Source organism: Muscardinus avellanarius, assembly GCF_963383645.1.
Source record: "Muscardinus avellanarius genome assembly, chromosome: 20".
Taxonomy (NCBI): Eukaryota; Metazoa; Chordata; class Mammalia; order Rodentia; family Gliridae; genus Muscardinus; species Muscardinus avellanarius.
Genome location: NC_137806.1, coordinates 34104293 through 34128844, shown reverse-complemented (window position 1 = coordinate 34128844; position 24552 = coordinate 34104293). Strand labels below are relative to the sequence as shown.

General features: G+C 53.4%; 1 protein-coding gene across 1 annotated transcript in view; it reads left to right on the top strand.

The window, feature by feature from the left end:
* Positions 1-891: 891 nt before the first annotated feature.
* Positions 892-24552, top strand: part of KCNK1 (potassium two pore domain channel subfamily K member 1) — a gene marked incomplete at its 5' end in the record, with an annotated part of 28511 nt that continues 4850 nt past the window's right edge. Inside the window, one exon of the mRNA XM_080717073.1 lies at positions 892-1246. Coding sequence (XP_080573199.1) covers positions 892-1246 — 355 coding nt within the window. The remainder of the gene's footprint in view (positions 1247-24552) is intronic.

Sequence of the window (24552 nt, the reverse complement as noted above, 5' to 3'; positions counted from 1 at the left end):
GCACCTTGCGTCTCTGGTCACCCAAGGACCCGAGTACTGCTGTCCAGGACCCGGGCCGCCGACTTGGGGGACCTCTCAGGAGCCCTCCTGCGCCCTCCCAGCGTGGGTGCGTGCTTGCAATCCCAGCATCTGGGAGGCTGAGACAGGAGGATCTGGGTTCGCAGACAGCCTCAGCTACTTAGTGAGACCCTTTGCAACTCAGTGAGACTATGTTTCAAAATAAAGAAAAAAAACAGGGCTGGGGATGTAACTCGGAGGTAGAATGGGTTCCATCCCCAGTAGAGAAAGAGAGAGGAGAGAGGAGAGAGAAGAGAGAAGAGAGAGGGAGAGAGGGAGAGAGGGAGAGAGAGAAGAGAGGAGAGAGAGAGGGAGAAAGAGAGAGGAGAGACGAGAGAGGAGGGGGGGAAAGGAGAGAGAGAGAGGGGAGAGACAGAGACAGAGACAGAGACAGAGAGAGGGAGGAGAGAGGGAGAGACAGAGAGAGACAGAGAGAGGAGAGGGAGGGAGGGAGGGAGGGAGGGAGGGAGGGAGGGAGGGAGAGGGAGAGGGAGGACTCTTCGGAGGAGACTCAAGGTGCCTTTCAGCGCGGCGTCCTGCCCCACCACCTCCATCGCGGGCACCCGATGGCTGGAGCGCGCGGCCAATAGGAGCAGGCGCAGGACTCGTGGCTGGCGGATCTCTCCGGCCGTGGCCGGCGGAAGTCGCGGGGCCGGGGGCCGCGCCGCGCACTCCTACACAGCCCGCGCGGCCCGCCCGCGCAGACCCGCCGGCTCGCGGCTCCGCGCTCCCTCCCCCGGCCCCGCCGCCCAGGTCCCCGCCCGCTCGGCGGCCCGGCCCGGCTCGGCCCGGCTCGGCTCGGCTCCGGCTCCCGCGCGGCGGCGCCGGGACGCGATGCTGCAGTCGCTGGCCGGCAGCTCGTGCGTGCGCCTGGTGGAGCGGCACCGCTCGGCCTGGTGCTTCGCGCTGCTGGTGCTCGGCTACCTGCTCTACCTGGTGTTCGGCGCCGTGGTCTTCTCGTCCGTGGAGCTGCCCTACGAGGACCTGCTGCGCCAGGAGCTGCGCAAGCTCAAGCGGCGCTTCCTGGAGGAGCACCAGTGCCTGTCCGAGCCGCAGCTCGAGCGGTTCCTGGGCCGCGTGCTGGAGGCCAGCAACTACGGCGTGTCGGTGCTCGGCAACGCCTCGAGCAACTGGAACTGGGACTTCACCTCGGCGCTCTTCTTCGCCAGCACCGTGCTGTCCACCACGGGTAGGGCCCTGCCCCCGGCCCCTGGCCCCGGCCCCCGGCCCCTGGTCCCGGCCCCCGGCCCCCGGTCCCTGGCCCCTGGTTCCTGCCCCCGGCCCCTGGTCCCTGGTCCCTGCCCCCGGCCCCTGGTCCCTGGTCCCTGCCCCCGGCCCCTGGCCCCTGGCCCCGGCCCCTGGTCCCTGACCCCGGCCCCTGCCCCCGGCCCCCGGCCCCCGGCCCCCGGCCCCCGGCCCCGGCCAGCCCCGCAGGTGAGCCTGTGCTCCAGGGGCCTGTGCAGCAGGAGATGGAGCGGCTCTCCCTCCAGGTGCGGGGCGCGCTCCTTCTCCCGACCCCTCCCCTCCCACAGGGCCTGGGGACACCCTAGCGGGCCACCCCGGGGGCCACCTCGGGACCCCCAGCCCTCTCCTCTGGCCCCATGCATAGGTGTGGGGGTGTTTCTGTGGCTTGGAGCCAGTCTGGGGGTAGCCAGGTGACATCACCCCGGTCTCGGTGACCTCTGGGCAGACAGGCCCAGCGAGTTTCTTTCAGCGCAGGGGGAGGGAGGGAGAAGAGGAAAAGGAGCCGCTTGTCTAAGGTCCCACAAAATGGGGCGCCCTATTTCAACTAAAGGGTGAAGGAGTCAACTTCGAAAACCACTCCTGAGGGCGCTCAGGAGTAAAGCCTGGTCCTCGGGTGCCAGGGAGATGCACACACGCCCCAGGGGGCCATGTCCCTGGGTTAGACCCAGAAGGACATCTCCCTCCCCCCCAGCCTTGCCTGAGGAGGCACATGCCTGGGTGGAGAGCCGGATTGGCGCTAGGTGCCAGGAAGAATCGCCAAGGGCATTCGGCACAAGTCCCTCTCCGTATCCCAGATATCCAGCTGTGCTGGCAAGCACAAGGTCACATACTCCCTAGTTCCCCGCATGGTTTAGGAACCTGGGCCTGTGATTCACTTCCAGGAACACCCTGCAGCCTCCTTCTCCTTAACCTGTACAGGTGGCTCAGCGCCGCCCCGTGACTCGGTCCTTCCTCCCTCTCCACTTTCTCTCCTCCGCCCAGGCTCGATTTGTTTATACACCCTTTGAGCCATACCCCGTGGATTGTGTTGGCAATTACCCCGTAATAGGTAATAAATAACACAGTGCCCAGGCAGATTACGTAAGCAATTATTCATGTGCCTGGGGTGAATTACTAAACGGATGTGAGTTTATCCTGGAACAAACAGAAGAAGAATTCTCGTAGCTTACATTGGAATATTAAAAAGAAAAAGAAAAAAAGTGTGCTAAAAGTAGCCCGAAACAAGACAAACCTGTTACCTCACTCTCCAAAGAATGCCTGTCCCTTTGCCACCGTGGCCCTTGAATTTTCACTTCCCCGTTCACTGCCTTTGCCGTCTTTATCCAGTTCTGCTCCTCACTTCTCTCTCTGGATTATGTCTGAACATCATACGCTGTCCACTAGAAGGATTTCCTACCGGTCTCTGGCGAGTTCACAGATGGCCCCGCTGCTGGGTCAGCGTTTTGAGCTTGGTGTGAGCGGTCACTAGCCCTGCTTGGGGGCCGGGCAGGGGGACAGGAGAGCGGGGACTGCCAGGAGGGAAAGGGCATGTTTGTTTTTTCTGGGTGTGCCTTCTTCTCACCGGCGAAGCTCATATACCATCGCAGTATCATCTGTACTTAATTAAATGTCCCAAATTAGTTCATAGTTTATCTCCTCTGGGAAAGACTTGTCTATCTGAGACGTGAATCCCTTCCCCCTTTTAATTAGGAAAAATTGTAGTTGCTGTAAAACAAATAAATGGGGTAGGGCTGGATGTCTTGTTATTGGTATTCAGAGGGCATTGTGGTTCTGAGAAAGTCTGGATTCATGCAAAACAAGGCTTCATTTAGGAAACCAGTTCAAGGGGCACTCCGGGACAGACCAGAGAAAGGCGGACTCTGGGCTGGTAAAATCAGCAGGTCAGTGAACGCTGTGAGCACAGTGGCTCTGGGGCAGAGGGTCCTCCTTGGTGGTTTTGCACCGAGCCGTTCCTGGACACGTTACGCATTCCTTATGGTCCCAAAGCTGGCCTCCTGGCAGGAGTTCAGATAACTCTTAAAGCTGGTACGCTTCATTACTAGGAAACCATTTTTCTGGAAGAGTAGGAAACGTGAATGTATTGAAACTGCCCCTCTTTCGGTGGATATTATGAAGTCATTACTGTTTTTAACCCTTCTAGCCCTGTGGCCGGCACTGGCTGAGATAATTACCAGCGAGTTAGTGGGTACGGTCAATCTCGTTAATCTGGACTCGCCTGGAATGGTGACAGTGGGCACCACGAAGATGCCATCTTGGTAGTCATCGCTCTAATACGGAGTCACGAGTGTGTCGAGAACCTTTCACCCCCAAAGCCCGTGTTTCCATTTCTGGAAGGAACCCAGTAAAGTCTGCATGGTCTGTTTGGAAAAAGCCTTAGGTTGGCATGATTTCTTTATTCTCAACTCTGCCAAGGATTCCAAATTATTTTGAACAATTTATCACCTCTTTACTTCCCCTTTTGGGGAAGAATAGATCCTTTTTCTTTTTTTCCTTCTACTTTGCCCAGTTCATGGCTAAGTCTGACCAGGGGGAGCACACGCGTGTTTAAAGTCCGCCCCGGCATGGGGGCTTCAGAGTGGGTCAGGACACCCCTTCCTGGGCTCTGGGGTGGGCTCCCTGGGTGGGGTCTCCTTCATCAGAGTCAGGGGTGTCTCTCGCGGCCTGCTTCCTCGGAGACGCATGAGGACAGGCGGTTGGCTTTGCTGTGGCTCCTGGCGTTGCCTCAGACGCCAAGGGCTCGGCCTCGGAGCGCCATGGCTTCAACTCGTCCACCCTCACACTGAAAACAACATGGCGACATCTACACGGAGCCTGCCAAGCATGAGGCAGACGGACGGCCCGACCTGGGGGAGGGCCCGAGCAGTAGGACACGGCCGGGCACGGAAGGCTGACAGGGCCCGCGGGGTTGGTAGAGGAGCGCGGGTTCTCGGCCAGCCTCGGCAACTTAGACCCTGTTCCAAAATAATAAATAAATAAATAATAAATAAATAAGGCTAGTGGTGTAGCTTGGAGGTAGAATGCCCCAGGGTTCAATCCCTAGTACAAAAGAAAATAGGATCAAATAAAATTAAGAAAGGAAGAAAAACAGAAATAGACTTTAGTATGGCTCTACTTATGAAGGAAGATGTATAATAAATTCTGAAAGTATTTCTACCCAGTGCTGCTCAAGGCAAACAATTTATTTATTTGGTGTTTAAACATCTCAACTCACACCTGCCTACAGAACATTATTAGTTCATTAGTATTTTGAAGACTTTTGATTTTTTTTCCCCTAAGCTACAAACTCGCTGCTCTCCGAGTCTCTCGTAGCTCTGTAAGCAGTCTTTGGAGTGGCTGTTTCCCCAAAGAAATTACGTCTTTGAGCCGGGCGTGGTGGCGCACACTTGTAATCCCCGCGCTTGGGAGGCTGTGACAGGAGGATCGCACGGGTTCAAAGCCAGCCTCAGCTACTTAGTGAGGCTCTCAGCAACTTAGTGAGACCCTGTTTCCAAATAAAATATTAAAAAAAGGTCTGGAAGTATAGCCCAGAGGTAGAAAGCCTCTGGGTTCCACCCCCAGTACCACCAAAAAAAAAAAAAAAAAAAATTACATCTTCACTTTTTATGACATAACAAACCAATTTTCATGAAGAAGAGACCCTTCCATTGTTCACCTGGCGGGAACTCGGGCCTTGGGGACGAGCTGTCCGGCTCTCGCGTGTGGGGGCAGCTTCTGCAGAGAGGGAGAGACAGGTCAGGTCCGGTCGGAGCTCGTGAAGGGCTCCGTTGTTCTGATACAGAGGGAAGTCAAGTCCCAACAGCCCGACCCCGCGAGGGCGGCTGCAGGGTCAGACACCCCAGCTCCGCCCCAGGCTCCTGGCACCCTTAGAGTTACACCGTGCCCGCTCTTGTTTCCAGCGGCATCCGTCAGTGCTGATTACAGTCGAATCTACGAGGCCCCTCGGGGCTGGACTTCTCCCGGACCTCTGCTCTGCTTACTTTGCCCTTCAACCAGAGGTGAAGGTCATCTCGGTCGGAGCCTCCCGGCATCTGAGGGCTCCTCTCAGCCATCTCTCCCCGGGGCTCAGTTTGGCTTTGACTTTCTTCATTTGTTCCAGGTAGAACCCTTGCTCTTGACGGTCTTCAGAGTGGGTGCGCCGTGGACAGAGGTCACGGGGAAGGCAGACGGTGGGGCGGCAGAGCTGTGGAGTTTGTGTTCCTCAAAAGACCGGGCAGTTTCACAGGCTGAGCTGATGCCTTCTGAGGGTGTTCACATTGTAGTTCTTCAGTGGGCAAAACAGACGCCGTGGCTGTATTGATGGGTTTGATGGGATTCGATTGGACGCTGCCGGTGGTCTTGGGCTCGCTGCTGTCTGCTTCTGCATTGTAGTTCCCACTGGGGCCGACTTGCTTTGTAAAATAGAAGCCTGCCTTCCAAAGGCTTCGGGGACGTAGATACTAGTACCGTTACCAAGTGGCTGAGGACTGCTTTGCTCCTCAGATAGAAATCATGAACGGGCAGCCTGGCTTCCTGTGCTTTTACAGCTCTGAGCGTCAGCCGCCCTCAGCTTAGCGCACCCGATGGACCAGTGGTTCCTGGGAACAGCTCTCCTGGACCCCCTCCAGGTAACTTGCAAGCCCCCCCCACTTCTGTGTGCAGGTCTATGGGATCTGCCTGCCTAGCTGCTATGGGCGAGGCAGGTGCTCCTCGTGGACCAGATTGAGAACAGCCCACGATGGGCAGAGGCATCAAGAGTGGAGGCTCCGGGCAGAGTCATCGGGGTGGCCGCATGTCCTCTTCGGCTGCCGCTGAAGGACCATCTTGATGTGTCCGCAGCAGGCACTTGGGTACAGCCCAGCCAGTGCTGGGCCCTTGTCTTGTCTCAGCATGGTGGGGGCTCTAGGTAAAAAGTTCACCGGGGATTCAGAGTCCCAGGCAGGGCAGACTTGATAGAAATCATGGCTGACAGTTCAGGAGAGGAAGAAGCCAGCCCAGGCCCCTGCAGGCCCTGAGGATGCCCAGGGCAGTGCACGCTGGACACAGCTGGAGGCTCCGTCTCTAAAGTTTGCTCCTTGTCCGTGCGTTTGTAGCCAGACTGTCACCCGTGCTCAATTCAGACACAAGTCACAGATGGGGAAGTGTGGCTTCCTGAGTGTTGGCGGCCCTGAGCTTTGAACAGCAGCTCCGGGCTCTGACCCTGCACTCCTGGCCCCCAGACCCAGTAGCACTTCCAGCAACCAGTTTCCAACAGCTGGAGCTGGTTCCAGCATCAGGAGATGGCAGCTCCCAGCAGCCTTCAGCATCACCAGCCATAGCCACCATGCCCTGCTCAGTAGCTGCAGCCCTGTGTTACCAGGTCTTACGCCACCAGCTCAGCCTGCTCTGTTCCAGGTAGAAACCAGGGATAGGCACAACGCGGCTCCCGTGTTAAGAGCTCTGTGGACTGGACGCAGCAGCTCTCAGCTCTTGACGCCGGCAGCCCTCCTCCTCGCTGCTCTCCTGGCAGCTCATTGCTGCCCTCTGTCTGCCGGCCACTGGTAGTGTCAGCAGCCTTGGTGTCACGGCTCTCAGGGACAGCAGCTCAGCCTGGAGGGCACCATAAGTGGGATGAGGAGGGAGACACAGGAGGCCGGGCTGGGCTGGTGTGCGCTTGGGCTGGCGGCCCTCAGGGTTGCAGAAGCCTCCCAGCACATCTCCCTGTAAGTGACACGTAGACAGGGAAAAAGCCATCGTGGCCGGAGCTAAGATGGTCCTCAGACAGGTGCTGGGCTGGTGTGAGCTGGGGACGGGCTGTCTCTAAGGTTCCAGCTTTTGGTGGGTCAGCCCATAGGAATTACCAAAAGGCAACAATTGGAAGAGCTGAAGGCTGGGGAGGGCACGGCGTGGTTATCTGGGAGCTGTGTTCTAGATCAGGTCTGGATGGATGGCTAGAGCTGAGTAAGGGGACCGCGGGCAGCAGAAAAGTGTCCCATGTCCCAGGCCTTGTGGTGCAGTTGGATTCTCAGAATGTGGTGGAATTTGAAGGAAGAGGTGCTATGACCTGACCCATTGTCTGAGCAGGTTTGCCCTGGCAGGTATAAGAGGATGGGGGTAAAATCAGAGGGACCAAAAGAGGCTAAGAGTGGGACACGCCTGCCATCTCAGTTCTTGGAGGCTGAGACAGGAGGACCACAGCGTTCAAGCCAGTCTCAGCAACCTAGTGAGACCCTGTTTCAAAATAAAAGATAAAATAGGTCTGGGGTTATGTCTCAGAGGTAGCAGCCCCCTGGGTTCAATACCCAGTGCCACAAAAAAGAACAAGGAGAAGAGGAGGAGGAGAAGGAGGAGGAGGAGGAGGAGGAGGAGGAGGAGGAGGAGGAGAAGGAGGGGACCTGGGTTCAGCCTGGGAGCCCAGGGCAGTGGGAGCGGGTGGTGAGATGTGGTCAGGCGAGGGTATGTGCTGGTCAGGCGTGGGTTTGTGCTGGTGGTGGACCTGCAGGGTGGGCTGCAGGGGAAGATGGCCAGGGTTTCCGGCCCGAGTGCTGGCGGTGGGTGCAGGGAGGGAGGAGCAGGGTGGTGTGGTGTCTGGCACTCAGCCCTGGGTGTGGAGCTGGGGCCCTCTGGGCGGGTGTGAGGGAGTGTCGCGGGGCCCACCTCGGGCATAGATGGCAGCGCCTTCGGCCGCACAGTGCGCCCGCCAGACCTCAAGGCGGGCCGTGCCTCGGGTGTCTGAGCGCCCGCTCCTGTAGCACGGCTGCGGCATGCGGCCTTGCAGGGGCCGCGGGAAAGCATAGGGGGGACTGCGGGGGGACAGCGGGCGTCCAGGCTAAGACTGCCGTGTGATGAATAAGGTCAAAAGAGTTGAGAATGCTTCAACTTCTATGCTAAGGAAGAGAATCTGGACTGGACTGTTTTCTCATTTGACATTACGTAAGACTGCGTGGAAAGAAAAACCCAGCGGCAGATGGGCTGGCTTTATATTTTACAAATTTAACAGTGGGCTGTTTAGAATTTGATAAGTGGTTCAATATAAAAACTTACATTTATATAGATCAAAGTACAACGATAAATAAATATTCCTTGAATACTTTTAGGAGTAACTAATCTTAAATAAAGCTACCATGGGGTGAATCTAGGTGGATTCCATTTTTAGGAAGTAAATGAAACAAACTTTTTTTCTTTTTGTAAGAAAGTCAAACATGCCGTGCCTGGTAGCACACATTTGTAATCCCAGTACTTGGGAGGCTGAGACAGGAGGATGGCGCAGGTTTGAAGCCAGCCTCAGCTACTTAGTGAGGCCCTCTGCAACTTAGACCCTGTTTCCAAATAAAATATAAAATGGGTCTAGGAGTATAGCCCGGAGGTAGAAAGCCCCTGGGTTCTATCCCTAGTACCGAGAAGGGGGGGGGGCAATGAGACACTGTAGGGGGAGATCGGCTTCAGATAAGCACGTGTACAGTTTCAGAGTTTGTATGTACTCGATGAGGAGTCAGCCGTGACCCTGGGGGAGGTCTGGATTCTCCTCCTTCGTGGACTTTTAAATTGGCTCATGTACTTTGAAATTATGCCTTTCGTATAAACACGGCTGCCTTCTGTCCTGATGTTCCGAGCACCCTATTTTTTTCCTCAAATATTGTGTCCTGATGTAGCCTTGGCTGGTGGGTAACAGAAGGGAAAGTGGGACGCTTGAGCCCCCAATTTAAAGGTCAGAACGTTCTTGGGAGTGAAATCCTCCCAGCGCCGGAGCACTGGTAACCAGGGCACTCAATTATTTAGAGACCATGGTTGGGTGGATTAAGTTAATTAAAGGGGCTGGAGAGGCTTTCGGAAGCTACGCTCCTGTCCCAGCAGAGGGTCTGTGGCCGCAGGGCAGGCGGCTCCCCTGGGTGCGCCCACTGTGCGCGCCACCCCTGGGCGGGAGCCAGCTCGAGTGGGTGAGCCGGTGCCTCCAGCTCACCTCCCCGCCGCCGCCAAGCAGCCGGTGCAGGAACCAACCCATGAACGCGAAAGAGAGGGAGACACGGAAATTCAAAATCAGAAAAGGGAGGAGAGGGGAAAAAGCAAACCCCAAAAAACTTCTGGCAGCAGTGTGTGGGACCAGACCTGAGCCTACATGTGTTCTTTGGGCAAATCTAGCTACACATTTCTCTGTTTTTATTTTGCGTGTGTGTGTGTGTGTGTGTATTTATTTTTGTGAGTGAACCAGGGGTGATCTACCTCCAGATTATACTCCCAACATGTTTTTTGAAATAAGATCTTGCCAAATTTTACTGAGAGTCTTGCTAAATTGCCGAGGCTGGCCTCGTACCTGCAATCCTCCTGCCTCAGCCTCCCAAGTACTGGATGACAGGCGTGCGCTGCCGCCGTGCCTGGCTGGGCATCTATGTGTGGGGGTGAAGTGAGGCGGCCGGGGACACGTTTGGACTCGCCCACCCAAGTTTGCTATGTTCAAAACTGTGTTTTGGGCATGGGTTTGTGTTGTGGTATTCTTCTGTGTCCAAGCTGCTGGTGGAGTCTGTATCTGCGGAATCCTCCTGCGGCCCAGCCTGTCCCTCTCCTGCCCCCAGTGCTGTCCTTAATCCACCACTTGCTCCGGGAAGGCAGGTGAGGCCAGAGGTCAGTAGTCCGGCCTGAGGTGACAGCTGGGCTCCAGCGCTGTTTATTTTTAGGGAGACTGTCCATGTGTAACCGTGCCAAACGCCCTACTAAATAAACATGAAGAGCAGGTGTACACGGGGCATGGGTACCAGGACAGTTCCTGGAAGGTCTGCGGGAGTTTCCAGTGTGGGGAGACAGGGAACTGAATGCAGGACCGGCGGGGTCCCTGGCTTTTGTGCTGGAAAAGAATTTCAGCTCCAGTCAGTCAGAGACATAGACAGAGGCTTATTTAAGAATGCAAGCCAGACATGGCGATGAAGTCCTGTCTTCCCAGTACTTGGAAGGCTGAGATAGGAGGATCACAGTGTTGAGGCCAGCCTCAGCAACTTAGTGAGGTTGTCAGCAACTTCGTGAGACTCTGTTTTCAAATAAAAATAAAAAAATAGGGCTGGGGGTGTAGCTCAGAGGTGGAATGTCCCTAGGTTCAATCCCAGCCTGGAAGGAAGGAAGGAAGAAGGGAGGAAGGAAGGAAGGAAGGAAGGAAGGAGGGAGGGAGGGAGGGAGGGAGGGAGGAAGGAAGGAAGGAAGGAAGGAAGGAAGGAAGGAAGGAAGGAAGGAAGGAGAGGACCAAGAGAGATCGCAGCCACCTGCAGAGTGGCGGAGGCGGTCAGGGCTTCCTGGCTCTTACAGGAGACCCCGTGGCGGAGAGTGGGCAGGTGCACAGAGCCGGGGCTGGTCCATTCCTTCCCACATCTTCATTCCTGCATCATCTGGTTGATGGATGACACTGGGTCTGTTCAGGTGCTGCTGAACTTTGTTTTTTTTTGTGTGTGTGTGGTACTGAGGGTGGAACCCAGGGGCTTTTCAACCTCTGGGCTATACTCCCAGACCTATTTTTTATACTTTATTTGGAGACAGAGTCTCACTAAGTAGCCGAGAGCCTCACTCAGTAGCTGAGGCTGGCTTCAAACCTGCACGATCCTCCTGTCTCAGCCTCCCAAGCGTGGGGATTACAAGCGTGCGCCACCACGCCCGGTTGCTGCTGGTCTTTTAACGATATCTTTTCTGGACATCTCTTATCAGGCTAAAATGCACTCTGTAGGTCAACAAAATATCAACACCGGACCAACTGGACTTACAGGGCCTTTGGGGATTCAGCTTGGGAGGACACAGAACTCCTGCATGCAGCGAGAGCCAGAGTGGTTTGGGCTGAAACCTGCAGCCTCCCTTTCCTTCCCTGCTGGTCCCCTTTCTGCCTGTGTCCTATACTTCTCCTGCCTCGGCCCAGAACCTTCAAGCTGGGCTGCCTCCGAGCAAGCCGTCCACACAGAAGGCCATCCTTGGTGTCCAGACGAGGCAGGGGCTCAGTCGAATCCTCTTCTAGCCCGATCGCTCTGTGATCCTGGGTCCTGGGATTTTGCCCAAGGATGGCCCTACTGTTAGGATGCATGGGAAATGCCATGCGGGGTACCCCTGGGGACCTCAGAAAGCCCACGGCCGGCTGGGGACGCAAGTGCCATGTGGCACTCCGGGACAGCTGTGGGTGTGTTGAGGCCTCACCGTGGGATTGTGGGGTCCCGGGAACATCTGTAGGACTCGGAGGTAGAGATGGGCATGGGCTTTGGTGGTCGGCGAAGCTTCGCAGAGGCGACGGCTAAGATTAGACTACCAGCATGGGGGAGGCTGGGTGGGGCGGAGGAAAGAGGCCCGGGACCTCTGCTCAGCATCAACACCTGGGGACAGGAGCGCACCAGTCTATAGAAAGAGAGCGGGGAAGCCAGTCTCACAGAACCAAGAGCTTCGTGTGGGCAAGTGCCGCAGGAGGCTCAGGTGGAGATGGGGTATAAAAGTGGAGTCTGCAGGTAGTAGGGAGCCACAGAGGGCGCTGGAACCTGCCCAGTGGCGTATGGCCTGGCTTGCACATCGGGGAATCGGAGCCATTCACATAGGGGGGCTTGCGCTGGAGAGTGTCCTGACTGTGGACCAGGGGGTGGAGGCGGCGTGCTGGGCGTGGGGGAGGCCACAGCACACCTTCCTGTGAGCCCCAGGTGACCCCAGGGGACCTCGGTGCAGCCTCCCAGGCACAGTGGGTAATGCAGGCCACCCTGGGCTATGCACCGGCTTCACAGCTGGACCCGCTAGAGGCTGGTGCGTGTATGGGAGCATGACTTCCTCTGCGGGGGCTTTGGGTCTTCTGGGGCACCTGGGAAAACGCGGTGGGGAGGTGAGTTCACCCAGGAAACCCGTGGTTCCTCCTCGGGGTACAACTGAAAAACAGCTCCTGTAAGTAATGTCCGTAAGCCTCAAGTGTACCAGGAGCTCTGGCCGTGTTTGTAGTATTCATCGGCTGGAAATACATTCAATCTTGTCGCAATAAAACCTCAACTCATAGTGAGACCTCAGTAACCTTAGTACCTAACTGAGTTGCAGGGGTGTGAATTAAGAAAGTTTTACTCTCTTTCTTGTCTTGCAAAGAAACCCCTAGGTGAGGACAATTTCTTGCGTTTTGCACTCATTTAAGATAATTTCCAAGTGCAAAGGGCTCCGACCAAGGATGTCTGGCTTCTCTTTAATCCCTTAGTAGTTTTCGTCTCTCCTCAAAGACAATGAGTCTCACGAGTCCTTTATTTTTTCTTTTTCTTTTTTGGTGGTACTGGGGATGGAACCCTTCTACCTCCGGGCTACACTCCTAGACCTATTTTATATTTTATTTGGAAACAGGGTCTCTTAAACCAGGAAGGCTGGCTTTGGACCTGCGCCATCCTCCTGTCTCCGCCTCCAAAGTGCGGGGATTACAAGCGTGGGCCACCACGCCCTGCTCACAAGTCCTTTCTTGAGGCAGAAACTCACAACCCCTCCCAGGAGATGTACCATGTGGTACGCATGCAACCTTATGACATCTGCAACCTGTTCTGTCTTCTTCACCAGCGTGAAACCTTATTTGTTTATTTTTGTGGTACTGGGGATGGAAACCTCTGAGCCACACCCCCAGCCCTATTTTATTTTATTTTATTTTATTTTATTTTATTTTATTTTATTTATCTGAAGCAGGGTCTCGCTGAGTTGCTGAGCTGGGCTTGATCGTGCATCTCATCCTCCCAAGTATTAGGATTACAGGCGTAAACCAGCACTCCCCGTCTAGCGTGAAACTTCCTAAAACCACACCCATCCTCACACTGTCAGAGTCTCTCTTTCTTCTTGCTACTTTATTTGAAAGGTGTGAGCTCAAGAAAGGAGTCCAGGTTGAACCCGTACAGGTACGGGCTGCGCTGGTGCACGTCTTCCCTGGGCGTGTTGCCTGGGCGGGTCTGTCTGTGAGGTCCATTCTACCTGGAAGTGTTTGAAAGGTGAAAAGAAAGGTTGCTCACACTCCTGAAGGTCTTGGCAACCTACCAGGAAACCTCTAGGTCCAGGGGCTCCAGGGTTGCACAGGCTCCGCGAGCCTCTGTGGAGACACGGAGACGTGGAGATGGGGTCGCTTGAGTCCAACATGACCTCTAAGCAGGCAGAACTTGGATCTGCAGGGAGTGAGCCGCGCTACCAGCACTTCCAAAAGACTTGCCGGAAACGCCAGGAGGACATGGAAGCCGATCCCTAGAAGGACGTCTCTTCTGCCTACATTCTCAAAACGCTTTTTAGAGAAAGAAAAGACCACGCCTTGTTTCTGGCCCCTGCGCTGACCTCCACTCATTTTCTCAGCTCTAATCTGTGTCTCCAAAGAAAAATGCCCACCATCCTCACACACCGGGGCTGGGCTCCTCCCCAGGTGTCCACCGAATGCTAAGAGCGGCAGCTTTCTCCCTAGCAAGTAATTCTCCGTTTCCCATTAAACACAGAGGTAGGGGGAGGGTACTATTCAGAAACTTCACTGCTGAGACGATCTTCCAGTCCAGTCCCCTTGAGCCCAGGCAGAGGGAACACTATTAATCCTGCCGGCGTCTCAGCTCAGCCAACTGCACCGTGCACTCAAGAGGCCAGACGAGGCCTACCCACCACGTCCCTTGCACCGTGGCACCTGCTGGGGCAGGAACGCAGGGCTTTGTCTCCTGCCCGGTGGGCACAGGTGCTTCCCAGCTGGGGCGACTGTGCTTTCTGTCCCTCGGCCCCGGGCACTGTCTTATTTCCCAGGTTAACTTTTCTCTGAAGATGTGTTCCGTACAAATTCACTTTTATGTGGACACAGCTGCCCTATTTTCGACTTCTTTTTTTTTTCCTTCTAAAAATATCAGCTCTATCTAATCTGAAGCTAATAATTTGTGCTGTGCAAATAGCCAAGTTCCCCGGCCGTGAGAATGAGAGTATGTTATTAATGGTTTTGACTGGGTGCGGCGAAAAGTCAATCCATGGACCAGGGGCCTCGGGGATCACCAAATGGTCAGTCACCTTGGCAGCCCTGGATTTTGTTAGCTTATTTTTAATTGCCAGCAGTCCTGGGGAGGCCCAGCATGGACGTGGCTGACAGCAAGAGTTTTGAATAGGGTGGCAAAAAAGGGGCGTAGCCACGCTGCTGTTAACACTGCCCCGGGGAGGGCGGAGGAGGACCCTGCCTTCTGGTTGAAAGTCTGAGGTTTGGGGCCCAGCCAGAGCAGTGTCGATTACTTGCGGTTTGGGTGGGCAGAGGCATGGTGGAAATTCTGCCACAAGTAAACAGTGTCTCCTGGTTACCCAGCATCCCCCAGTCCTGGTTACCCAGCATCCCCTAACACCTATGCTGATGACCTTCCACGCAGCCTGGTACCCGGCTATTCCCAGTGGAAGAGTTCAAATCCAGGGTTGTGTGCACAGCTCCCGTGCCTCCGGGAAATGCCTACAGCATGCACCGTAAAAGAGAGCAAAGTCTATTCTAAAAGCGCCTCGCCTGGGAAGCCTTTACAATATCATAACGTTTAGACCTCAGGGCAGCGATGGCCGTGGGATAATTATGTCAAACTGGAAGGCAAACCCCAGGGAAGAGGAAGTTAGAGGAAGCATGGCTTTGGTTAACAGATCAGGAAGCCTATTTTAAGGCATCAGTGCTTTAGGAAAAATTGAATCTGTTGTCTCTGTTGGCTTTTTTCAATTTTTTTTTTTTTCATTCTTGTCCTATTATTAGAATTTCTAAGGGTCAGGAATGAGTGAGAGTGGAAAACGATCCTCCCCCTCCCCCTCCCCTCCCCCACTTCCTCCTTCTCCTTCTTTTCCTGGTACTGGAGATTGAAGCCAGGGGGTGTTCTACCACTGAGCCACACCCCCAGATCTTTTTTATTTTTTTATTTTGAAACAGGATCTCGCTAAGTTACTGTGCACATTCTTGAACCTGGCATCCTCTTGTCTCAGCCTTCCAAGTCCTGTGATTATAGGCGTGCAGCTCTGTACCAGGTTTGGGAAAACTTTTAAAGAAAAAGATGAAAATAAAAACCAGGCATCCTCCAACAGAAGGTGATTGTCCTCAGCTCTGCGGTCTTCTGCAGTAATCAGGGTTGAGGTCAGGTTCGGACTGTCCTCGACATTCCAGGGAGGAAAGGGAGCCTGGCGGGACAGACACGGCGGGAGCCTGGACATATGCGGGTCGCCAACAGCCGCGCGGTGGCTAGCGGAGCGGCAGTGGCGCCGGAGGCCCCGGGGGTGTCTGTGCGGTATGGTTCCTCTCCTGCGACAGGAGCCTGGTGCAGACACTGGCCATGAGGTTGGGAAAGCTCTGCCCACCAGGAGCCGAGCCACATGCTCAGCAAAGGCGAGGTGTATGGGAGATTAAGAGCCACACATGATTCACAGCCAGGAGCCCAGGTGTGTCATGACCTGGGACAGTGAGGAGGGGCGTTGGGGAATCTGCAGAGAGAAGGTCGCAGTCTTGCATCTTGTTTGGAAGCCCCGTCGTGAGTGATAGGGTTGAAGGTGGGAGATGGCAGAGTCAGGCTTTTGCTTGGGACCAACTGGCGATGGGGACTTGGGCTGATGGTGATCATTCAGCTGAAGAAATGGCAGCCAGAGAAACAGGATGTGTCTATCTGGCTCTGAGCAAGCTCCAACCTCATGGAACGGAGGCCGGCGAGCCAGGGATGCCCTGGGCATTTCACACAGCTTAGGTCAAAGGTGAACAGAAACCCTAGGGATGACCCCAAGGCCGGCAGCGATGAGTCAGAAGCAGGAGGGCCAGGCAGGTGTCAGACTCGGACCTGGGGAGGCATCGGTGTTCCAAGAGCCACCGGGTCAGGAAGGCGAGGACAAGATCCAGTGACGCCCAGCCCGCTCTGCCGAGTCCCTGGGTTGCTGTCTTGGGCCCCACCTACCTCACAGGATCTCTCTATTCTGGCAACATCCAGGGATTCCTCCAGCTTTTTCTCTCTCCATTGCTGGGTCCTACCCTCTTTTACCCCCTCCCCTTTCTTCTCGTTGCCGCAATTCAACCCCATTCATGGCCAGATTCAAAAGACTGGTAAAAGACGGGCGTGGTGACACATGCTTGTAATCCCAATACTTGGGAAGCTGACCCAAGAGGACTGCGAGTTTGAGAACAGCCTTAGCAAAGTAGTGAGACTTTGTTTCAAAATAGTAATAATAATAAAATAGGGCTGGAGGTGTAGCTTGGAGATAGAGTGCTCCTGGGTTCAACCCTTAGTAAGTACCGCAGAATAAAAACAAAAATAAATTAAAGACTCGTGAGCACACGGTTTAAACCCTGCCCCTCCTGTGCTGAGGTCTTTCATAAGCCAAGCGACCCTGGTCTCTTCCTCTGTGCGGAAGAGGCACGCAGCCCGTCCCCAAGGGCTGCCGCGGAGGCGAAGGGGGCTGTGCCCGCGAGGCGCACGGCCCGGCACCCGGCTCCTCGCAGACCTACTGCTTCAACTTCACACTCCTGTCAGAATGCCCTTCCCAGTGTCACCGAAATGTGGCTTCTCGTCCCAATCACGCCAGAGCAAATGATCCCAGACGGAAAAAGGAAAAAACTGAATTAAGTTTTATTGATTTTCTAGCACATGGGAGATAATAGGGAGCTGGCACCTGGGGATAATCTGATTTTCCCACTCTCAACATGGAAGAATAGTGACAATAAGAATCGTAACTAGGCGGAGCTCACCTCCAGGTGCGTTTGTCAGAAAACATACTCTCGCTGTCCCAAGGGTGTCCCAGAGATAACATTCCTCGGGCCTGCTGGCCCCGGGCTTCATTCCTGTGGTTAGTAAATGACAAGAACATGCTGATGGTTACCAGGCGGAGAAGGGGAGGGAGGAGAGAGAAAAGAGGACAGAAAAATGTCAGTTTTTAAATGGGCCGCCTGCGGGTTGGCTGAGCAGCAAGGTCCATGCCCGGAGCAGGAGACGGAACCGTTACTCCAGGTCCTGGGGCAGGCGAGTGCTCACCAGCTACACATGTGGATCAGTTTCAAGGTGCGGGAGCTCCTAGGATTCACACCATCATCACCGTGGCCAGACTCCCGGGCCTCTTCCCAAGTGCTTTCAAGTGGGGCATCTCCATTCCCGCCTAGAATGCTGGACTGCTGGACCTTCCTGGTGTGGTTACTAGAGTGAGCGCCCCGGCTGGGTGCTGCCCCAGGCAGGTGGATGGGCCTGCTTCCTCCGTCTTTGGTGTCTTTTTATTCTGGGACTTTGGCATCTTGGGGCATTGATGGTGCAGACAAACTGCCTTCCAGACTAAATCAGCTCCTGGACACGGTGAAGGCTGTACCTGAACGTGTGCTTTTCCCAGACCCATATCTACTGACTACCTTCTTTGTCTGGTACGCTTCTCTCTCTCTCTCTCTCTCTCTCTCTCTCTCTCTCTCTCTCTCTCTCTCTCTCCCTCTCTCTCTCTCTCTCTTTCTGGGTCACTGACTCTGCCCCCACCAAACTCTGCCCCCCCCAAATAGTGCAGGCACCAGACTACTGGAGACACCCCTGTATCCCTGTGCCCATGGAATTTTAGACCAGTCCACCCTACCCTTTGGGCCCTGCTTCACCCTGGCCTTGCAGAGGCCGCAGCAGACCCTCCCTGACCCCTTTGTCTCCCGACTGATGGGCAGCCCTGCGTGCTCTCCCACACTCTTGGCCTCGTGAGTAACAAGGTTTCTCTTGGGCAGCTCTCTCTCCTGACCTGTGGCCCTCAACCTACCTAAGAAAAGCTACAGTTTACAACTAGTGGTTCAGTTTGTCTGTCGACATGCCTGGGCTCAGGGCTGCCCAGCTGGCTGGTTAAGCGTTATTTCTGGGTGCGTTTGGGAGGATCTGTCTGAAGAGATGAGGCTAGACTGAGGAGACTGAGGAAGGAGATCTGCCCTCCCCAGGGGCATTGGCACCACCCGATGTGCCGAGGGCCAGAGAACAGATGGCCGAGGAAGGGTGCAGTCTCCCTCTTGAGCGGGCTTACTCCTCCCTCTCCTGCCCTCCAGGGTCTGAGCCCCCGGTTCTCGGGACCTTGGACTCCCAGGTCAGCCCTCACCACCAATGGGGCCCCGGAGAGCTTTAGTCAGACACCGGGGCTGGCAAGCCTGTTTCCAGACAAGGAAGCATTGCAGCTAATCCCATTCCTGTTGTTGCACCAAACAAACAAACAAACTAACAAACTAACAAACTAACAAACTAACTAACTAACAAATAAACTAACAAACAAACTAACTAACTAACTAACTAACTAACTAAGCACCCAGTACAGCTGAAGAAGTCTCACATCAGTGACTTGTTTTCCTGGACTAAAGCGGCCCACAAAAGTTCTCTACTTTGGACCTCATTCAGCAGGACTTCCATACCGGAAAAACCGAGGTCTCATGTTTAGCGTGGCATGACCCCACACTGGGGCTTCACACGCACACACTGTCAGGGCTGTTGTGGTTAATACAGCCAAGTTTTATAGGGGCCTGCCATCCATAAAGCTACACGTTGTCCATGACCGCCTTCATTCCCCACAAGTACAAAAGCCATCCCACGGAACCAACAGGGGAGGGCGGAGACACTAAAACATCAATAGGTAGGAATGTCATCCTAGGAGACTGGCTAAATATGGAAGTCAGTTTCAGCAGACTTTGTTAGGCGCAGTCTTTTGGGCCCCTAAAGTATATGAGAAGCCTTAGAAAAATTTAAAGGGCCCCAAATGTGCCAGGTTTATTAAATTTTGCTTGTAATGGATTCTAATGTGATTAGAAGATTTGAAAAATAAGCTTTGCTTCATGATTTATCTGGAGAATCAATTGGCTTCATGCCAGTGAGCTATTTAGCATTTCATTAGTATTCAATAGGCCAGAGATTTTCCACCTGGCACACCCCGGCAGCTATTGGAAAGAATAATTGTGTGGACCGTGCCCAGGATGAGTTTCTCAGTGTGGCAAACACAGATGAGGTGTACCTTTTACCTTTTATTTTCTATTAGCAATTATGTAAACATCAGGAAAAAACATGGCCTCCCATAAATATTGCACATTGGTGATTTTGTTGTTGTTGTTTTGTTTCGTTTTGCAGAACTGGGGATGGAACCCAGGGGCATTCGACCTCTGAGCTACACCCTCTACCCTATTTTTTTTTTTTAATTCTTTATTTTGAAATAGGGTTTCACCAAGTTGCGGAGGGCCTCACTAAATAACTGAGGTTGTCCGAGAACCGCGATCCTCTGGTCTCAGCCTCCCGAATGCTGGGATGACAAGCGTACGCCACCACGCCCGGGTGCACATTGGTGATTTTTAATTGCTTAGTGGGATTCTGTTATGGCATGAAAATGACATTTTGCAGGGAGGCCAGAGTCTTGTGATTATCATCTTTATTGCTTGTGAAACGGGTTTCTTGAGAAGAAACACGGCATTTCCTTAAGATGAAACGGGGTTTCTTGAGAAGAAACTAGGCGTTTCCTTACCAGATTCTTGTTTGCGGCAAGCGAAGAATGACACCCGCAGATGGCAGGAAGGGAGTAAAGGGTTTATTGGAAGCAGCAGGGCATAGGGAAAAGTGGCCGAACACCCTCAAGGGCTGTCGGGACTCTAGCAGCTGCCTTCAGGACAATACTTGAGGGGAGCCCAAGCCGAATGCCTTCAGTTGCAAGCTGCTTTCTCCCAGAGTCCACGCGATCTGCCAGAAAAGAAGTGCAGGTCACCCCTAGGGGCCCTGGTCGGCCTTGATGTCCAGTGGAGGCCTTCAGGTCACTACCCGAGTGTAGCCCGGGCCAAGTGCCTTCAATTGCACCCCACCTTCTCTCAAAGCTAACGCGACCTGCAAGAGAGAGAGAAGCCCCCAACGGGGAGGGGTTCCCAGAGTGGGTAACCGTCCTGGTGACTGGTCTAGGAGTTTATATATCTCTGCATGTCTTCTATTACTCGGAGTCTGGGAGGCAGTTCTTAAAATTTGCATAGGGTATTTGCATGTCCTTTGAGGGGTCTCCTTTCAGTAGAGGTATCAGACTTGCCCCAGTGATGTCTCCTGGGTTTGCTGATTAGTAAACAGATGGTTTTGTGAAGCTTTGGTCATTCTTATCTCTGAACCTTGGAACGGCTGGTCTCTTTTTAGGAGCCTTGGAAGTTAATTAGTGTTCATTGCCCCTCAGGAGATTAAGTTTGTCTATGGAGGCCTCTTCCCTACCTGCCTACTTCTCTTCTCCCTCCTCACTTGGAGATAAGATTTTAGGAAATGAGACTTAGCTAACATTCTAATAAGAGAGATTAAATTTTGAGAAGAAAAATTAAACCTGTCATTGTTGTCGCACTAAGGGTTGAACCCAGGGGTATTCTACCCCTGAGCTAGACTCCGTAGCCCTCTTTATTATTTTGGTTTTGGAATGGGATTGTGCTAGGCTGCTGAGAGTTTCACTAAGCTGCCGAGGCTACCCTTGAACCTGTGACCCTTCTCTCCAAATGCCGGGATTATAGGAGTATGCACCATGCTGGCTCCTAAAATGTTTTGAAACTAGAAATTTATTTCCCTCTCCCTCCACCTCCCCCATACACACACACACACTAGAACCTAAACTATATTTTATTGGAACAGATGGTACAGAAGAGAGGTGGGCTCTGTGAATTAGGTGTGGGATACTTTTAGAAAAGCTAACTTATAAAAATGTTACTTCCAAAAAAAAGTAATACAATCGTGGACTATTGCCAACAGATTAAGCTAATCTTATGTTTCCTCCGTAAAACCCCTGCCAAAGTTAAACCTACCCTTTGCAGTCTCTTCTTGATCATCTTTTGGGGTGACGGGCCCACTCCCCAACTCAGGAACTCGGGATCGGCAGGGTCCTTAGCTAATGTGACGGAAAAGAATTTCGGTACATGCAGAGATGTAGACAGAGTTCATTTAGTAATGTAGGAAATATATAATCAAGGGAGAATGTGGGCCATCTCCAGAGAGAGAGAGAGAGAGAGCCCTTTTGGGGAGTGCAGGACTCTTTTCTTATGGGGACTTTCGTGAGGGGTGGGCAGGATGATCTACTCGGCTCGGGAGTCCCTGAGGCAGTTTCTGGTGGTCTGGGGATCCAGTCAGCTTTAGTGAGGATGACCTGCTGTTCGGTAATCCCGAGACACTTATGGTGGTCTGGTAATCCTTAGAGTCCTCAGGCTGATCGAGGTCTTTATTATCTGATTAACAGATAAGCTGGAGAGTGTCCTAAATTATAGGTTTCTCAAGGTATCCTACCTGTCTTGTTAACAATGCCCAGGACAATTATAGTTTCTTTCAGTTAACCCTAGGATCTACAGATTTCCCAGGAATTTGGGAGAGTCAGGTCTGGGAAAGAGAACTGGTTTGGGAAGTAACGGTGGAGACACTTTAGCATTAGGTTTTTATATGAAAGTTATAATTTAGCTAGGTGTGGTGGTACATGCTTATAATCCCAGTATTCAACGGCTGAGACAGGAGGATCGCAGTTCAAGGACAGCTCAGCTACTTAATGAGGCCCTTTGCAACTGAGATCCTGTTTCAAACTAAAGAATAGAAAATAGGGCTGGGGGTCGGGCGTAATGGCGCACACTTGTAATCCCAGCACTCGGGAGACTGAGACCAGAGGATCAGAGTTCGCGGACAGCCTCGGCTACTTAGTGAGGCCCTCCACAACTCAGTGAGACCTGGTTTCAAAATAAAGAATAAAAAAATAGGGCCGGGGGTGTCGCTCAGAGGTCGAATGCCCCTGGGTTCCGTCCCCAGACCCCCAAAAATAAAGAAAAGAAGGCTGGGGGTGTAGCACAGAGGTAGAATGCCTCTGGCTTCCATCCCCAGTGCCGCAAAATAAAATAAAATAAAAATGACACTTTTACATTTCCTTTCTGTTCCTATAGGTCTCCTTTTTATCTTTTTATTTCTTGTGCCCTACATCGCAGCCAGCCCCGTGAGTGACATCACCCCCGGTACTCAGTCTCAGGACCGTAGCTCCATCTGTGAAGAGCTTTCCAGGTGCTCTATTGTGGTAGCCCGATTAGCCCTTGGTGTTCCCGAGATGGGGGCCGCTTCACTCAGAATGAGTCTGATACTTTTCCCTCAGAACTAGACGTGCACGTTTTCCTGCCCTGTGGGCTGCGTGGGCATCGTTTGACACGCCGCTGCCAGCCCTTGTGTTTTTCTGTACCCCTCTCTTTAAATACCATGCTCAGAATGAGTCGTTGCATCCCCGGAACCGTGGGGTGTGCAGGGATGAGAGAGATTCAGAAGTGGTGGCTCAGGGCAATGGTGTCTAACCATGTGGGGACATGGTTCCTCTTTGGGGAATGTAGGCTTTCTTTGTTTTTTTTTTTTTTTTCCATAGGAAAAATAAATCATCTATGGTTGGACAGACATGTTTGCATAGATTTCAGAGGCTTCCTAGGACTTGCTGTGGTTCATTCATAAACTGCACTTTCTGGGACAGTCTATTAGAATAATCAAAAGCCAGGCACGGCAGCACACGTCTATAATTTTAGTACTTGGGAGACTGAGACAGGAGGGTTGCAGGTTCAAGGCCAGTCTGAGTACCTCAGCGAGACCTTGTTTCAAAATAAAAAATAAAAAGTCGGGCGTGGTGGCGCACGCCTGTAATCCCAGCATCCAGGAGGCTGAGACGGGAGGATCACGGTTTGCAGACAGCCTCATCTGCTTAGTGAGGTCTTTTGCAAGTCAGCGAGACCCTGTTTCAAAATAAAGAATAAATATAGGGCTGAGGGTGTAGTTCAGCAATAGAATGCCCCTCCTTTCCATCTCCAGCATTGCAAAAATAAATACATAAGTAAGCAAACAAATAAATAGGCTGAGGGCGGGGATGTAGCTCAGAGGTAGAGTGTCCCTGGCTGCAAACCCCAGTACAAATACTCAAAGAAGCCTTTTAAAAGTCACGTGGACCTGGCCCCTAGGCACGAAACAAGACTTTTTGGAGTTGTATACTTTAAACAAGAGATAGTTACAAGATCCACTTTTGAAAGTACATTTCAGTGGTTTTCGCGGGTAGGTTTTTCCAAATCCAATGCCATTAAAAATACACCTGGGCTGACTTGTCGGGGCACGCTGCGCTCCTGGGTGAGCGCTCACGAGGTGTTAAGAATGGCCGCGCCGCCAGCCCTGCCAACCTTGTGCTCGGCTGCCATCTCCCTCCCAGACTGGCTGTCTGTCCGCCCCTCTCTTGTCTGGCGATCGGGGAATGCCTCAAACCTCCCGGGAAGTAAAACCCACGCGCGTCGCTGCCACTGGTCCTGATGTACTCGCTTCGGTGCTGCTTTGGGGAGCCTATGGCATCTTTGAATGTTTGGGAACGCAAAAGGGGGGAATGTTTTCTTGCGGGCGCCATTTAGCCCTATAATTGGGTGAGCCATCCTAAAGGAGTGGCTTCCCTCTGACTGGCTGAGCTTCGGTCCCAGTCCCGGGGCCCACCCTCGGGTTTGTTTGAGGTCCGTATCTTGACTGAGTCCTCCCACCCACCCCAGCTCTTATCGGCCAACACACCTTTATTTGTTAGTCATTCGGGTTAGAATATTCCGGAAGTGACTAGCTTTGAATGTGCATGTAGACTAGCCTTTAGAGACGCCTGTGGATCCTACTGGGGGTGCAAGGGGGTGGGCCCTGGTGAAGTGGGGGTCCCCCACTGAGTTTTCCTGGCCTGGGGTGGAAGAATCTTGCTCTTCAGCCCTAAACCAGACGCCAGTTTGTGGGAAGAGCTTGAGCTGTGGAGGCCGACTTCCCGAGTGCTCGCTCTCCACTCTTAACTTCTCTCAGCCTTGAAAGGTCAGACCTGAAGCCCCACGGCCCTCCTCTTTTGAGGGAGGTTAAGGTGGACAGTAGAGCCGGGCGTGGTGGCGCACACTTGTAATCCCAGCATTCGGGAGGCTGAGACAGGCGGGTTGTGATTCACGGACAGCCTCAGCTACTTAGTGAGGCCCTCTGCAACTCAGTGAGGCCCTGCTTCAAAATAAAGAATATATAGGGCTGGGGGTGGAACTCAGAAGTAGAATGCCCCCGGGCTCCATCCCCAGTACCGCGCGCGCAGGCGCGCACACACACACACACACACACACACACACACACACAGGTAGACAGTAGACATGGGGTTGTTTAAAAGCTTTTTTCCCAGGGCTAGGGAGATGGATCCCTGGTAGAGGACATTTGAGGCCCTGAGCTCAATCCCCAACACCCACAACCTAAAAATAAAAAGAATGAGATGCTGAAACAGAAAGGTCATAGACTCAAGTAGCGGGGCTCACGGCAATCGAGTGAGACCCTGTTTCAGAAAACAAAAAATAAAGCAGGGCTGGGGTGCAGCTCAGAGGCAGCCCGCCCCTGGGCTCAG